Source organism: Mya arenaria, chromosome 1 (assembly GCF_026914265.1).
Source record: "Mya arenaria isolate MELC-2E11 chromosome 1, ASM2691426v1".
Taxonomy (NCBI): Eukaryota; Metazoa; Mollusca; class Bivalvia; order Myida; family Myidae; genus Mya; species Mya arenaria.
Window position 1 is genome coordinate 40,178,722 of NC_069122.1, and position 15,459 is coordinate 40,194,180.

Below are 15,459 nucleotides of genomic sequence, written 5' to 3' on the forward strand. Positions count from 1 at the left end.
AATTGGAACTGTGTTTGGTCGGTGATTGGAATAGTCGTGTTGGAGTTAGAAATGATTTTATTGTGTATGATAGATTTACTAATGATATTAATAATGATGACTATATTGCAGACGTACCCCTTGTTCGGGCCTCTCTAGACAAACATTGTAACACATTTGGCTTACGGCTTCTTGATCTTTGTAAATCCACGGGATTTCGTATTTGTAACGGCCGAATTGGCAATGATAATAATTGTGGGTCATTTACCTTTGCATCGAGAAATGGGTCGTCTGTTATTGATTACCTGTTGTGTAAGCAATTCAATTTTGATGATATTATTGGATTTAGTATGTGTCCATTCAATGAATGGAGTGATCATTGTCCACTAACGTTTTCGATAAAAATTAATTATTCTTTCTGCAACAAAAGTAAAACGCAGTGCAATTTTGTTAAGCAGGTATGGTGTGATGAATTAAAAGATCAGTATAGAGCGGGGTTAATATCTAAATTACCTGTGTTTAACACATTAACGGAAAATGTAAATATACAAAATGGATTTGATATTGATAATATAATGCATAACTTTACACAGACCATTCACAGTATTGCTGATCCCTTGTTTAAACAGGATTATGTATTTAAAGAGAAAACTTGTTTTGTCGACAATTCACATTGTAATAGCAAACAATGGTTTGATGATGATTGTATAACGGCAAAACGTAATTACTCGGACGCTGCTAACATGTTTAACAATTGTAAAACGAACACATATAGAATACAAATGTGTACCTTGAAAAATGTTTATAAAAAGCTCGTTAAGCGTAAGCGAAAGTTGTTTAAAGTTGGAAATATTTTTTAAAAAGCTAAACAAAACAGCAGTGCTGATATTTCGTTGCAAGATTTTACCAAATATTTTTCAGAATTGAGTGATCATATATTACAAACTAAAAATGGTGAAGCCGAAGATTTTGTTAGAAATAATGATTTTACAAATACATGTGAGAGTTTCGAACCGTTATTAGACGGAGATATAACAGTTGCTGAAATAAATGCTGTTGTTAAAACATTAAAACGTAACAAGTCCTTTGCCTTGTTAAATGAATATTTCATAGAATCTATAGATATTTTGGGTTTACATTTGTGCGATGTGTTTAATGCTATTTTAAACAGTGGTTATTTCCCCGAAAGCTGGACTAAAGGAATCGTTATACCCTTACATAAAAAGGGAGCTAAAAACGATGTAAATAATTATAGAGGCATTACCCTAGTTAGTTGTATGTCAAAACTGTTTACGACGACACTAAACAAAAGAATAATATATTTCTGTGATGAAGCGAATGTTGTATCAGACGCACAATATGGTTTTAGAAAAGTTAGATCAACAGTTGATGCTCAGTTTGTTTTATTTAGTATTATACAAAAAAAAATTAACGAAAATAAACGTCTGTATTGTGTTTTTGTAGATTTTAAAAAGGCTTTTGATTGCATTTACAAAAATGCGTTATGGCTAAAATGCATAAAACCGGTATTGAAGGTAAAGTGTTACGAATTGTTAAAGATATATATGAAAAAGTAAAATCGGCTGTTAAGGTGTTAAATAACAATTCTGACTTTTTCGAATATGCCATAGGCTTGAGGCAGGGTGAAGTCATGTCTCCGGTTTTGATTTCCTTGTTTTTAGATGATTTAGAACTATTTTTACAAGCAGATATGAATTCAGGCCTCACTATTAATGACCTTATAGTTACACTACTATTGTTTGCGGACGATATTATGTTACCAAACAGGAGGCGTTTTTAGGAATTCTTGTTAAAGGAAAAAACACCCTTATTTGCAATTTCCTTATTCTGTTAATGAAATTTTTCATATTCTCAGTAAAATATAAAAAAAGCAGTACCAACATTTCAAGCGTATAAACAATACTTAATACTGAGAGAACAAATTGAATCGCAAATTGCACTATCAAACAACAAATATGAAACCCACATAAGGAAATGGCAGTGTTTAAAAATCAAATAATAAAATAAATATCACAGCAATAATAGCACAAACCGTAAGAAGCTGTTTTTTCTACTATTTATGATATAATAATACTCATACAATCCATAGGGGAGAGCAAGAATGTATGCGTGTGTGTGTGTGTGTGTGTGTGCGTGCGTGCGTGCGTGCGTGCGTGCGTGCGTGGGTGGGTGTGTTTGCACACACCGCCAACTGAGGACAATCCTTAGAAATAACAGCAACGATTGAGACCATTACCGCCAACTGAGGACGGTCTCATTTGGCATTTTTTTAAGGTAGTCTCAAAGTTCGTTTTATGACTTGAAACGAAAAATAATATCATAAAAATGGACTGTCCTCAGTTGGAGGTCAGAAGGGTCAAGTGTATGGGAAGTGCGTGACCGTCCTTAAATTTCCATTTTTTGCCTCTTTTTTGGTCACACTCCAGTGGTCTCGATTGGCGGTGTTACGCGCATCATCAAGTGAGTGAAGCATCTGTTTTCAATTGTTAATTTACTTTATAACAATATTTTATCGTAAAATATATGTTTAAAGGTGTTATCTTATCAGTATGATACGGTCATGACCATACGTTGTTTACTTCGATTGATTTTTGAGAATGTCATATGTTTTCGCGATGTCTGACCCGGAAACGGAAAATTTCATTAAAATGAAGATACAGTGATGGTTTCTACAATTATGATGTGCCCATTAGCTGTTTATATAAGAAACTATATACTTTTCTTTGAAATAGAAATGTATTACATTTTTTATGCTAATTTAAAGAATTATGTCAACACGACGAGTTTTCGGAGGCATTCAGTGTACAGTATTCTTGTAAAAATGAACAAAACAAGGTTTAAGTTGGTCAGCTGTTATGTTTAAACACCAGCTATTCGCCAGTAGTTATTTTTGAATGGTTTAATCTATTAAAGCTTATGTATCTACAAAAGCAGTGCATTAAAGCATTATGCTTAATAGCATACATCTTAGTCCAAATAATTGTACGTTGTCGTTGATGAATGATAGCTTCAGTCTTCAGAGACGGTTTTTATTTGGCGACTCTAAGCGTCCATGTCCCACCTGTTGTTTTCCTAGCCAAGAATGACAGAGCCCAGCGCTAAGTTTATTGAGCGGAAAGATAAAGGGCACCTGCTAGGTAGTTTAAATTGGTGATGCTTTGTTGACAGATCAATATGAATTAGCAACCCCTGCATTGGAAAAATGTCTTCCGGGCTTGTTAAAATTCTGAATTTTATATACAGGGCGCAGGGCTTGTTAAAAAAATTGATGCCAAGCAAAAGTTTAAGAATTCAGGCTTGTTCATCCAAAAGTCTAATATTGATGACTGGTTTCATGAAACACTTATGCACCAGCCAATTGTAACCACGGTCCCCCCCCCCCCCCCCAGGTCCAATGGAATAGCCGGGACTTTGACTTTCATTTCAGCAAACCCCGGGTAAAATCCCCGCCTTGCGGGGACGAACTGATTGTTAAACGCCGACCAAATGCCCCCGCACCCCAGAGACTCTATATAAGGCCCAATCTCCGCTAAATTTGCCGTTATGACTAAACCATCGCGATCACCCGGCCCTGCGGGGGCACCTGGAAAATAAAAACACAACCCTTTTCCCCGGCTATCCCCGGTATACCCCCGGACCTGGGGGGGGGGGGGGGCGAGGTTACAATTGACTGGTGCATTAAGTGTAATAAGAGAATGGTATTGTCTAAAAATAATTCAAGTGTAACCTTTGTGGTTTAATTTAACAACGCATTGTTGTTAAGCTTGGCATAATTGTAGTCTGTGTTAGTCAAGTTTCGTTTTATTGCAATTTAATGCTTTTTTGTGCAAAATATATTTGCACAAGTTACATGGTAAAATATGAATATAAACCTTTATTACCTATTTCAAACATAAAATTCTTCTCGAAATAAAATTTCAATATGTGTCAAAAACCCCCTGTTTTTGCACAAACCCGTTTAGACGTTAGGTATTGGAAGAATCCTGTATAACACGTCTATTTTTTTAGACTAGCATACAATCATGCTTGTAGCTAACAACCATGCATGAACTTCATCAAACACGTGATTACAAGAGCCGTCGTACCAACACAATCTAGTACTTCTATGAAGTCTCCCCATATATAGAGAGAAGTCGCCCCGCATATGGATTATATACGGTAGTACATATTATTTCTGTCAAATTTTACAATATTTATTGGATATCTTTTTTAAAGGTATTTTATTGATAATTGATGATGGTAAATTAATATAAAGTCTATATGACAAGCTACTTATATGAATCTACCCATACCGCCTATATAATACATATGTGGGGCGACCTGTCCGTATATTGCACGACTCGTATTGGTGCGAGTTTGTGTTGGTACGACTTCTGTTAGCAAACTTGTAGCCCTCTGAAAAATAAACTACAATATGATTTGAATAGGTTTTCAAGACAACCAAACCCTACCGACAAAGAATCATGACCCGATTATGTTTTTTTATGTTAAGGTGACTGTGAATGCAAAATTATTCTGTTTAGGGTACAGTGACTCATAAGGAATTAAAACAATCAAAATCAAAAATAATATAGATCTATATGTCCAAAATTTACTGTCGCTTATGCTCAGAAGTTGTATGTGAACTGATGTGATGTTAAACACTTATCTTTAAGATACATGGTTGTTTTGCAGTCAGATTTATTGTTAATGTAGCAGAAGTCCAAAACAATATCATATTTAACGGCGTACATTTTGTTTAATTTCATCTTTATAAAAAAACTCCAAATACGATTGAATGTTACCACTAGCCGGTTGAAAGCAAGATATGATATAATGTTTATTTTTTATTTCTTTTAAAAAACAATCTAAGAGTCTAAATCAGTCTTTACCATGTATATCCGATAAAATACATAAAATTCATCTTAAGAGTGACTTACTGTTATATATAACAGTTAAACAGTATATAAAGAGCAACAGCTTTCCAATTACAGCCAATATCTAATCAATTGATTGTAACCAATAATTGATTGTAAAATAGAATACTGTTTAAAACAAGGAAGCATAATTTAAAAAAAATGCAAAATATAATTATTATCAAAGTAGAAATGAATGTAAGTGATAATGTGCCATATAAACATTTGCATTCACATATTCTAGTGGAGGCATAATTAATTATTTTATTGCAGACAAAGTTTTTTTCTTGGCCAATTCTTACCTGATTTCTATCAAATGTTTTTTTCATAAATAGGACAATCTAAAGGAAAATATTGTCGCAGAATTGGGGAAAATACATACTCACCTATTTTACATGTATAACAGGACATAACTTTGTTGGCAGAAAGTTATAGTTCAGGCCCCAGCATAAGGTGTTAACCAATGATTTTTTAGCTGGACTATTCAAAGAATAAGGAGAGCTATCCTAGTCACCCGAGCGTCGGCAGCAGCGTCGGCGTGACCACTTATATTAAAGTTTGTGTACCACCTCAAATATTTTCAAAGTCCATTGACATATGGCTTCGAAACTTTGCACGCTTGTTCACCATCATTCCCCCAACCTGTACACAGGAAGAGGTAACTTGATCAAGCATTTTGAGAAAATTATGCCCCTTTTTCTTCTTAGAATTTACGTTAAAGTTTACGTACCACCTCAAATATTTTCAAAGTCCATTGACATCTGGCTTTGAAACTGTGCATGCTTGTTCACCATCATGCCCCGACCTTTATTTTAAATAAAGATTAATTCTTTGGTATAACGTACATGTTTTGTTTACAATTAAAATTACTAGAAAGTTTTTATTTGCCGTCAGTGCAATTGGTAAACTCCAAGGTTGCTCTGTTAAATTGTATTGAATTGTCCCCTGGTTTGAGAAAGCATAAGTGATTGAAGATTTTTGTTGTCTTTGATACGCTTGAAATATGGTGTGTTTTTCTTAACTAGGAGTTGCAAAGTGTTATAATATTGGTTGTCAGTGGGTGTGCTATAACGAACTTCCAGTAAACGTGCCTCAAGTTTTATGAGACAAACCTGGTTGAAGTGCTTAGCTTAAATGAAATTTTATACCAGAGATATTTAAGAAATAGTTTTGTATGTGTTGTTCAAGGGTAATAACTTGTCCTCAATTGGAGGTGTTTGTGCTTGAATTGTCCTCAGTTGGAGGTCATTCACACTGCACTGTATTCAGTAGTTTTTCTTCCATGTTAAATACCATAATGTATAGTCTTGTTCTGTTTTTGATGCTTATGTCACTTTTCAGTGATGTGATGTTTTTGTATTGCAGCTGAACATTGCCATGATGTGAATACTGTTGATACTGATGATGTGGATGCTGATGGTGTGGATGATGATAATGTTGATGCCTCCGGACTGAAATAGGTACTTTAATTTTTCTTATAATATAAGATGAATGGGTGCCTGTTATTGGAGTAAAATTGCAATTATTTTTTGTTCTAGTATAAGCCTAGAGGAATATAGTTTTTTTCTTAACTAGAAGTTGCAGTGTTTAAGTTGCAGTGTTTTGATATTGGTCTTCAGTGGGGTTTCTATCAAATACTTTCAGTAGAGGTCCCTCCTATCTTATGAGACAGATCTGTTTGAAGTGCCTAGAGTTAAAGGAATTAGATACTAGAGACTTATACGAAATAGTTCTATGTGTTGTCCAAAGGTATTAACTTGTCCTCAATTGGAGGTGTTTGTGCTAGAATTGTCCTCAGTTGGAGGTCATTCACACTGCACTGTATTCAGTAGTTTTTCTTCTATGGTAAATACCATAATGTATAATCTTGCTCTGTTTTTGATGCTTCTGTCGCTTTTCAGTGATGTGATTTTTTGTATTGCAGCTGGACAGTGCCATGATGTGGAAACTGTTCTTACTGATGATGTGGATACTGTTCATACTGATGATATAATGCTGATAATGTGGATATTGATGATGTAGATGCCCCGGATGATCAACCATGGACTAATAGAGGTACGCTTTTTCACTTACCTTTCTACTTATATGAGATGAATGGTTGCCTGATATTTAAGTAAAATTGCAATTTAATTTTGTTCCATTATAAGCCTTGAAATTTAGTTTTTTTCTTAAAGGTCTAACAGTTGCAAAGTGTTAAATATTGGTCGTCAGTGGGTTTGCTATAAAACACTTTAAGTAGAGGTGTCTCCAGTCTTATGAAATGGAACTGACTTTGAAGTTCCTAGCATAAAAGGAATTAATTGCTAGAGATATTTATGAAATAGTTCTACGTATTGTCCAAAGGTATTAACTTGTCCTCAATTGGAGGTGTTTGTGCTTGAATTGTCCTCAGTTGGAGGTCATTTACACTGCACTGTATTCAGTAGTTTTTCTTCTATGGTAAATACCATAATGTATAATCTTGTTCTGTTTTTGATGCTTCTGTCACTTTTCAGTGATGTGATGTAATAATGTATAATCTTGTTCTGTTTTTGATGCTTTTGTCACTTTTCAGTGATGTGATGTTTTTGTATTGCAGCTGGACAGTGCCATGATGTGAATACTGTTGATACTGATGATGGGGATGCTGATGATGTGGATGTTGATAATGTTGATGCCTCCGTTGATCAACCAGGGACTGAAATAGGTTCTTTAATCTTTCTTAAAATATAAGATGAATGGGTGCCTGTAATTAAAGTAATATTTCAATTATTTTTTGTTCTAGTATAAGCCTAGAGGAATATAGTTTTTTTCTTAACTAGAAGTTGCAGTGTTTTGATATTGGTCTTCAGTGGGGTTTCTATCAAATACTTTCAGTAGAGGTCCCTACTATCTTATGAGACAGAACTGTTTGAAGTGCCTAGAGTTAAAGGAATTAGATACTAGAGACTTATACGAAATAGTTCTATGTGTTGTCCAAAGGTATTAACTTGTCCTCAATTGGAGGTGTTTGTGCTAGAATTGTCCTCAGTTGGAGGTCATTCACACTGCACTGTATTCAGTAGTTTTTCTTCCATGGTTAATACCATAATGTATTGTCTTGTTTTGTTTTTGATGCTTCTGTCACTTTTCAGTGATGTGATGTTTTTGTATTGCAGCTGGACAGTGCCATGATGTGAATACTGATGATACTGATGATGTGGATGCTGATGATGTGGATGCTGATGATGTGGATGCCTCTGTTGATCAACCAGGAACTGAAATAGGTACACTTATCTTTCTTATAATATGAGATAAATTTGTGCCTGATATTTGAGCAAAATTGCAAAAAAAAATGTTTTATGATAAGCCTTGGAATATAGTTTTTAGCTCGATTATTCGAAGAATTAGGAGGGCTATACTACTCACCCCAGTGTCAGTGTCCGGTTAGAAATTGCAATTTAGGGCAAGTTGGGATTTTCACTTAGAGAAGTCCAATACATTCATTCAATTAACTTAATACTTAACATAGTTGTTCATGACCATCAAACAATGAGGTTAGATAACTCCATATTATCCTTTTTACAAATTATGACCCCTGATTGACTATTGAACTGCGGTTAAAGATTTAGGACAGGTTGGGATATTTATTAACAACTTCTATACCCTTTGTTCAATTGACTTAATACTTCACACAAATGTTCAGGACCATCACCCCTTTGAGGTTACATAACTCCATATTATCCTTAATACAAGTTATGGCCCCTGATTGACTTGGGTTAAACTTTTAGGGCAAGTTAAAGTTTTAGGGCAAGTTGGGATTTTCACTTATTAGTCCAATACCCTTCATTCAATTGACTTAATACTTCACACAATTGTTTAGGACTATCACACAATGAAGTTACATAACTCCATATTATCCTTAATACAAGTTATGGCCCCTGATTGACTTAGGTTAAAGTTTTAGGGCAGGTTAAAGTTAAAGGGCAGGTTAAAGTTGTAGGGCAAGTTGGGATTTTAATAAAAAAAACGTCTATACCCTTCATTCAATGCCCTTAATACTTTGCATAATTATTGACGACCATCTTAGAACAAGGAACATAACTCCATTTTAACCCTTAATACAAATTATGGGAATGATTTTTTTTTTCAATTTTTCTTTTTATATTTTTTGAAAGGCACATTTTTATATATATTCTTAACCACATTTTCATAAAGGGAAAACCAGTTATTTGAATGTCAACTTGCGTCATTGTTCGGGCGGCTGGTGGGAGGCAGCGTCAAAGTCACCTTATGAATGGAATAATTTTAGCTAGGTTTGAAATAAATAGACCAAACTTGGTATATAGGAAGAGTTTATAGAGACCTTTTCTGAGATGGTGTTTTGGGCCCCTAGAGTTATGGTCTAGGTCAATGTCACTGTTGCTAAAAATAGAAATATGCTTATACTAAATAACTCAAGTAAAGGTTGACATAGTGTGACCAAACTTGGTATATAGGACAAGTTTATGCAGAGCTTTCATGGATTGACTTCGCTCACCTAGGGTCAATGTCACTGTTACTAAAAATAGATTACTGTGTAACCGAACCTCAACAAGTGGTAGTAAGCCACACGGGCGGTTACAAGAACCCTCAGGTTCGACACAGGGCAAAGGCAGGGAGGTTGGGTGTGAAGAACAACTGAGATGTTTGCATTTTTTTAATCAATCTATTCAAGTTCATTAATTAAATTCAAATGGAAATAACACTGTAAAAACCAAACTAACTATGAAATTAATAAATGCCTTAGATATACCTAGGTGCTCAGGCAAGCCATAATGCAACTTTAGGCTGTAAGTTTGAAACAATTCTGTCGAGTGCCAAAAATTGACAAACACAGTATAAAAAAATAAACTCCAAGTAACTTATTTCTAACTATCAAAAATCAGAGAAATTTAACATCTCAGGTACAATAATCAAGTTTTTAAATTGGAAAACCTATATGAAAAAATGTGAGTGGCCCACAGGGAATCCACGCACTACCTTAACAGAGCCCAGGAAAGTAAAAATGGTGAAGGTACCTTCAGAGGACAGATAACTTACTGAAACTAATTCAGTCGGTCTTTAAGCAGTAAGAAAAACCAATCCAAATAAAAGTAATGAACTTCTGTAGAACAGGAAAATGTAGTAACAGTTATGGTTGACATACTTTGACCAAACTTAATATGTAGAAAGAGTTAATAGAGGACTTCCATTGGATTGTGTTTGGGGCCAATCGAATCAAGGTCACTGCTACTAAAAATAAAAATATGCTTAGTACTGAATATCTCAAGTAAGGGTTGACATAGTGTGACCAAACTTGGTATATAGGACAAGTTTATGCAGAGCTTTCATGGATTGCCTTTCGGCCCCCTTGGGTCAGAGTCACTGTTACTAAAATAGATTACTGTTTCAGTTATGGTTGACATACTTTGACCAAACTTAATATGTAGGGAGAGTTTATGGAGGACTTCCATTGGATTGTGTTTGGGGCCCATGGAATCAAGGTCACTGCTACTAAAAATAGAAATATGCTAAGTACCGGTACTGAATATCTCAAGTAAGGGTTGACATAGTGTGACCAAACTTGGAATATAGGACAATATGCAGAGCTTTGATGGATTGCCTTTCGGCCCTCTTGGGTCAAAGTCACTGTTACTAAAAATAGATTACTGTTTCAGTTATGTTTGACATACTGTGACCAAACTTAATATGTAGGAAGAGTTTATGGAGGATTTCCATGGGATTGTGTTTGGGGCCCATGTCATCAAGGTCACTGCTACTAAAGATAGAAGAAAGCAGTTGAAACTGAATCTCTTCTGCCAATCATTAAAAACCTGGTTTTGTCACATCCCGCTTCTTGTTCACTTTTTTAATTTGATTGTTTTATTGTGTTTGACAGGCACATATAACATTGTTATTGTTTTCACTTCTAAGTCAAAGCGGCGTAGTCAAGCGCGCTGTCTTATAACAGCTCTTGTTTCTTAACTAGAAGTTGCAGAAGTTTTTTTATATTGGTTGTCAGTGGGTTTTCTTTAAAATACTTTCTTTAAACGTGCCTCCTGTCTTAAAGACTAAATTGTTTGAAGTGCCTAGATTAGGATGATATTTGAAACAAGAGATATTTATGAAATAGTTTTATGTGTTGTCCAAAGGTATTAACTTGTCCTCAATTGGAGGTGTTTGTGCTAGAATTGTCCTCAGTTGGAGGTCATTTACACTGCACTGTATTCAGTAGTTTTTCTTCTATGGTAAATACCATAATGTATAATCTTGTTCTGTTTTTGATGCTTCTGTCACTTTTCAGTGATGTGATGTTTTTGTATTGCAGCTGGACAGTGCCATGATGTGAATACTGTTGATACTGATGATGTGGATGCTGATGATGTGGATGTTGATAATGTTGATGCCTCCGTTGATCAACCAGGGACTGAAATAGGTACACTTATCGTTTTTATAATATAAGATGAACGGGTGCCTGATATTTGATGTTTTCATGTATAGATTTGCCCTTGTTGTAAAAGAATTAGTCTTGGAATGTAGTTTTCATAATGGGTTAAAAGTGATTGGAATGAAGTGTCTTCATTTGGACATCAATGGGTGTTCGACCAAAATCATTGTCTTTTGAGGTGATGACTACATGTAGAAATTTGCTTAACAAATAAGAAATTCAAACCACCAGAGATATTAAAATCAGTTTGACATCATTCTAGTCGTAGGTTGAAGGTCATTTCACAATCTTGGTTGTACATCATTGTATGTAAATAACATTATCATTAACCGAAATGTTTAATATATGTACCTGTATGTGCTTACAATCAGTAAAGCTGAATACTTCTTTTCAGTATTATGCTTACCACAGAACAAAATCAAAATACCAGAGGTTCAAAAGACAAAATACTATGTCATTTTGTTGCAACATGTCTCTTTTAGCCTAGTTGTGTAGAGATAGTTGTGTGTGTGTGTTTGAGATAAATTATCTCCTGTATTAAAAACACTACACCTTCAATATTTCAGAACCAGTACTGCATTTTAAATAATAGGCATCAAGGAAATTTGAAATACCTGAGATCTCAATACAGGCATGGTGTCTAATAAAAGTAACTGGCCTCCATTGGAGGTGATATTTTTAGAAAAGTCCTCAGAAAGAGGTTTTGTTAATGTACATCAATTTCATTCAAATAATACTTGTCGAGAGACACCTGTTTCATTATTATAAATAGCATTAATTGTTAGCGTTAAGAAGCATAGCAGACCTATTTGCATATATAATATGTTTTTGTCTCCATAGGTCAACTCAAAGCAGTCGTAAATGCTGGAATTGGCACAAACCATGTAAGAATCATATTGAAATTTGTAACAATTAGAAATTTCTATTCTTAAAGCAAATTTGATTTAAAAAGTGTTGTTTCTGTAAAGGAGTAAGTGCACTTTTGTGATCAGGCTTTTCTGTTGTCTTCCTTAGTGTACAATTAATTTTGTGTAACAACCATACTTGTAATCTTAAAAAAACCTATTCAGTGTTTAAATTAGCCAGAATGTGTGTCATGTTACTGATCAGTGTAAAAAGTTACAGTGAAAATATCTAATTGTATTTAACAGAAAGGCCTTGAATTGAATTTCTACATATCAAATAAAATCCTGAAGTCAAACATGTTTAACATGGACAACAATGTATATTATATAGCACTGTTAGACATGTCGCTCAGGTCAGTGCTACAGAAAAATGAGTTTGCTTACCGTGCCCATTTTATTGTACAAATTAAGAAATCAAATAATATAAAGGTTATCAGTGAAAACACATCATCTTGAATACAGGTCATATTTATATATTGACTTGCAGAGGCACTGTTGCTAATTCCTAGACAACTTCAATTGATAAAACATGTTTTAATATAGGATTTTATGGTTATTTGTCCTAAAGAGGACTATCAAGAACACACTTTCATATTTTAGTGCTCAAAATAGATGAAAATATAGTGATTTTTTTTGTCTATAAAATAGCCTGTATTTCTGTGTTTTAGGAAAAACGAACAGCCACAGTCAGAACACCTTGGAGCTAGGCTGAAGAAGACGTGGTAGAAAATGGCCTTAAAAAGTGTTTTAAGCTTAATACTCCACCAAAAATAAGTTAGAATGTCTTGAACTTATAAAGAACTTATAAAGAAGTATCCAATTCTTGCCAGGCGATCAAGGACAATGGTGAAAGGGTACATTAGAACAAGGCAACTGGCCTTGCAATAGGCTCATCAAAAAGCAAACAATTAAACAAATAGATACTTTAAATTATAGAATAGACTAGATTGCATTTTGATTTAAGCTTTATATCTGAATACCATCAGTGATTGACATTTTCTTTGGATATTGTTCTATTTTTATTTATTTTTTAACAATTAAAAATTTGAAATTGAATATGGTAATAACTTGTCCTCAATTGGAGGTGATTTTGCTAGAATTGTCCATGATGTTTGTGGTCATTTACACTCCAGTGTAATCAATTGTTTTTTTTGTTCCATGGTAAATAATGGTGTGTGGTATTGCTTTGTATTGAATGCTTCTGTCACTTCTCAGTGATGTGATGTTTTTCGTGTTGTTGGATAAATTGATGAAATGCAAATGAAATATCATCATGTATGAACATGTCAAACAAAAATGTATTAACTTTCTTCTGTTTGCTATCAAAACGTTTAGTATTTGTTTGGTTGAATTGTATCTAGAGCCAATGAATGAAGATTTGTTTATTTCTGAAATTTGATATGCATTAATTTTTGTAAAAGAAAATTTTTCAGAAAAAAGTATCTTGGTATTGTGATATGCCTTGGCACCTGTCAGGGCTGTGGGCATCATGCAGTATTTTACCTAGGACAGTAACTAAATCACTTCATATTTAAATACAACTTGGTTAAGATGTTGCCAGGGACAATATGCATGTGTACATCAAGGGGCATAACTCTGGCTTTAGTTTGTATTGAGTTATGCCTCATTTTCGAAGGAGAAAAAAACAGACAAGCGCTGGTGTTCTCTTCATGGCGCTCTTGTTGACCTTGGCAAGATCAAGGTTCAATGTTGAAATAAGATATGCCTTGTAAGTTATTTTAACTAACAGGGGAAAGTCTGACAATCAAGTTTAGACTTTAATAGTGATTGTTGTGTAAAGTGGACTTTCAACATATTTTATCATATAAATAAAAGTATGAATTCTGCTCTTTGGAGATAAAAATCATCTACTTTCCGGCTATTGATAATTATGTACTTATTTCACATATCCGAGCATGTAATGTATCCGAGGTTCTTTTGACATGTATTTGTATCCATTTGTCTACATTATACTGATTACTTAGTATTGATATATTCGTATTTAATACCTGTCTTGTAATGATCAGCTATATAAATATATCCATCCATCTGAAGTTTCTGTTAATTGACACTTAACTATTACAGTATTACAATCAGACCAATAAAATACTTCTGAAAACTTTACTGACTTGCTGACATTATCCTTGATGTATATGCAAACAGATATCTGTGTCACATCCTTAAAGTGCAAAGGAGTCATTTTAGTTCCACAAGATGATGCGTTGTTCGCATTACATTACAGTATTAGTCCGATGTAACACACTGGGTGATTCAGTTGTTTCAACGCAGTCGTTATCACACGCTGAAATAGCCATTGAAATTAAGGGCAGTTAGTATGACTATCTGTTTTACTTCCATATAAGAGTTACAATATGCAGAGGTGTTACTTTTTTAGAAAGAAACAGTCAGAAAGATTTTACCAGCTTGACCTATAAACGCACCGACAACATTTCTGTTCTGTAGTACCGTACGAATTCGCTGGATTGATACCCGTCGGCGTCGCTAAATTAGGCATTTTTCATGCATCAAAAATGCAAAAAGTATGGTCTGATCATATATTCAATGAATAGCAACAACAACATAATAAAAGCATTTCACAAATACATTAAAACACCCTTTCCAAGTTCCATCCATTTGAAGGCAGCCAGATCCTACTCGCCGAAGACAAAAAATATTTCAAGTAGCAAAGAGCCTCAACATTACTTAACACTGGTGGATTGAATTTCGTTTATGGACCAGAACTAAGATACATGAATGGCTCTGACTAGTCCGGATGGAAGGGCGTGGTGGGGGGAGGGGGTGAGTAGGGGCCGAACAAATCAATCCATGTGTTCTTCTTACGATCATATCTAGGAACAAAAATAGAAATAAAGTTTACAGTTAGGAAAATACCAAGCGGTGTATCTTTCGAAACGAACACATCAGGCGCAAAGGACTCCAAATGACATTTGGTCCGCGGAAGGGGTGGGCTCGTGTCACGCCCGGGTGATTTTTTTCAATTGTAAGCATTGAAAGACTCGATTTCCAGTGAGTTCAGGTTTTGTTTTCATGTTTTTTTCTCTAAACCTTTTTACATTTCAAATAGGTGTTAGATCTAAAACTAATATCGTTTGGTAACATTTATTCACTGAGAAAGAAAATGCTAATATGATAAAACAGTAATACACATGTTATGGACACGTTTGTAAGCACACATTTAATACTAGTATTTTCTATTTCTGTACCAAATACA

At 34.4% G+C, this 15,459-nt stretch overlaps 1 protein-coding gene across 1 annotated transcript; it reads left to right on the plus strand.

Annotated features, from left to right (window-relative positions):
* Positions 1–3,082: 3,082 nt before the first annotated feature.
* On the plus strand, positions 3,083–14,349 carry LOC128227060 (otolith matrix protein OMM-64-like). The gene is made up of 7 exons (XM_052937260.1): positions 3,083–3,137; positions 6,918–6,950; positions 7,474–7,581; positions 8,033–8,140; positions 11,203–11,310; positions 12,163–12,206; positions 12,896–14,349. Exons 1-7 carry the CDS (start codon positions 3,083–3,085, stop codon positions 12,932–12,934), a joined length of 495 nt encoding a protein of 164 aa, XP_052793220.1. The 3' UTR covers positions 12,935–14,349.
* The last annotated feature ends 1,110 nt before the right edge of the window (positions 14,350–15,459 follow it).

Coding starts and splice junctions, on each gene's coding strand:
- LOC128227060 (XM_052937260.1), top strand. CDS start 3,083: ATGACAGAGCCCAGCGCTAAGTTTATTGAGCGGAAAGATAAAGGGCAC. Junction 6,951..7,473: donor TCAACCATGGACTAATAGAG/GTACGCTTTTTC, acceptor TTTGTATTGCAG/CTGGACAGTGCCATGATGTG. Junction 12,207..12,895: donor CTGGAATTGGCACAAACCAT/GTAAGAATCATA, acceptor TCTGTGTTTTAG/GAAAAACGAACAGCCACAGT.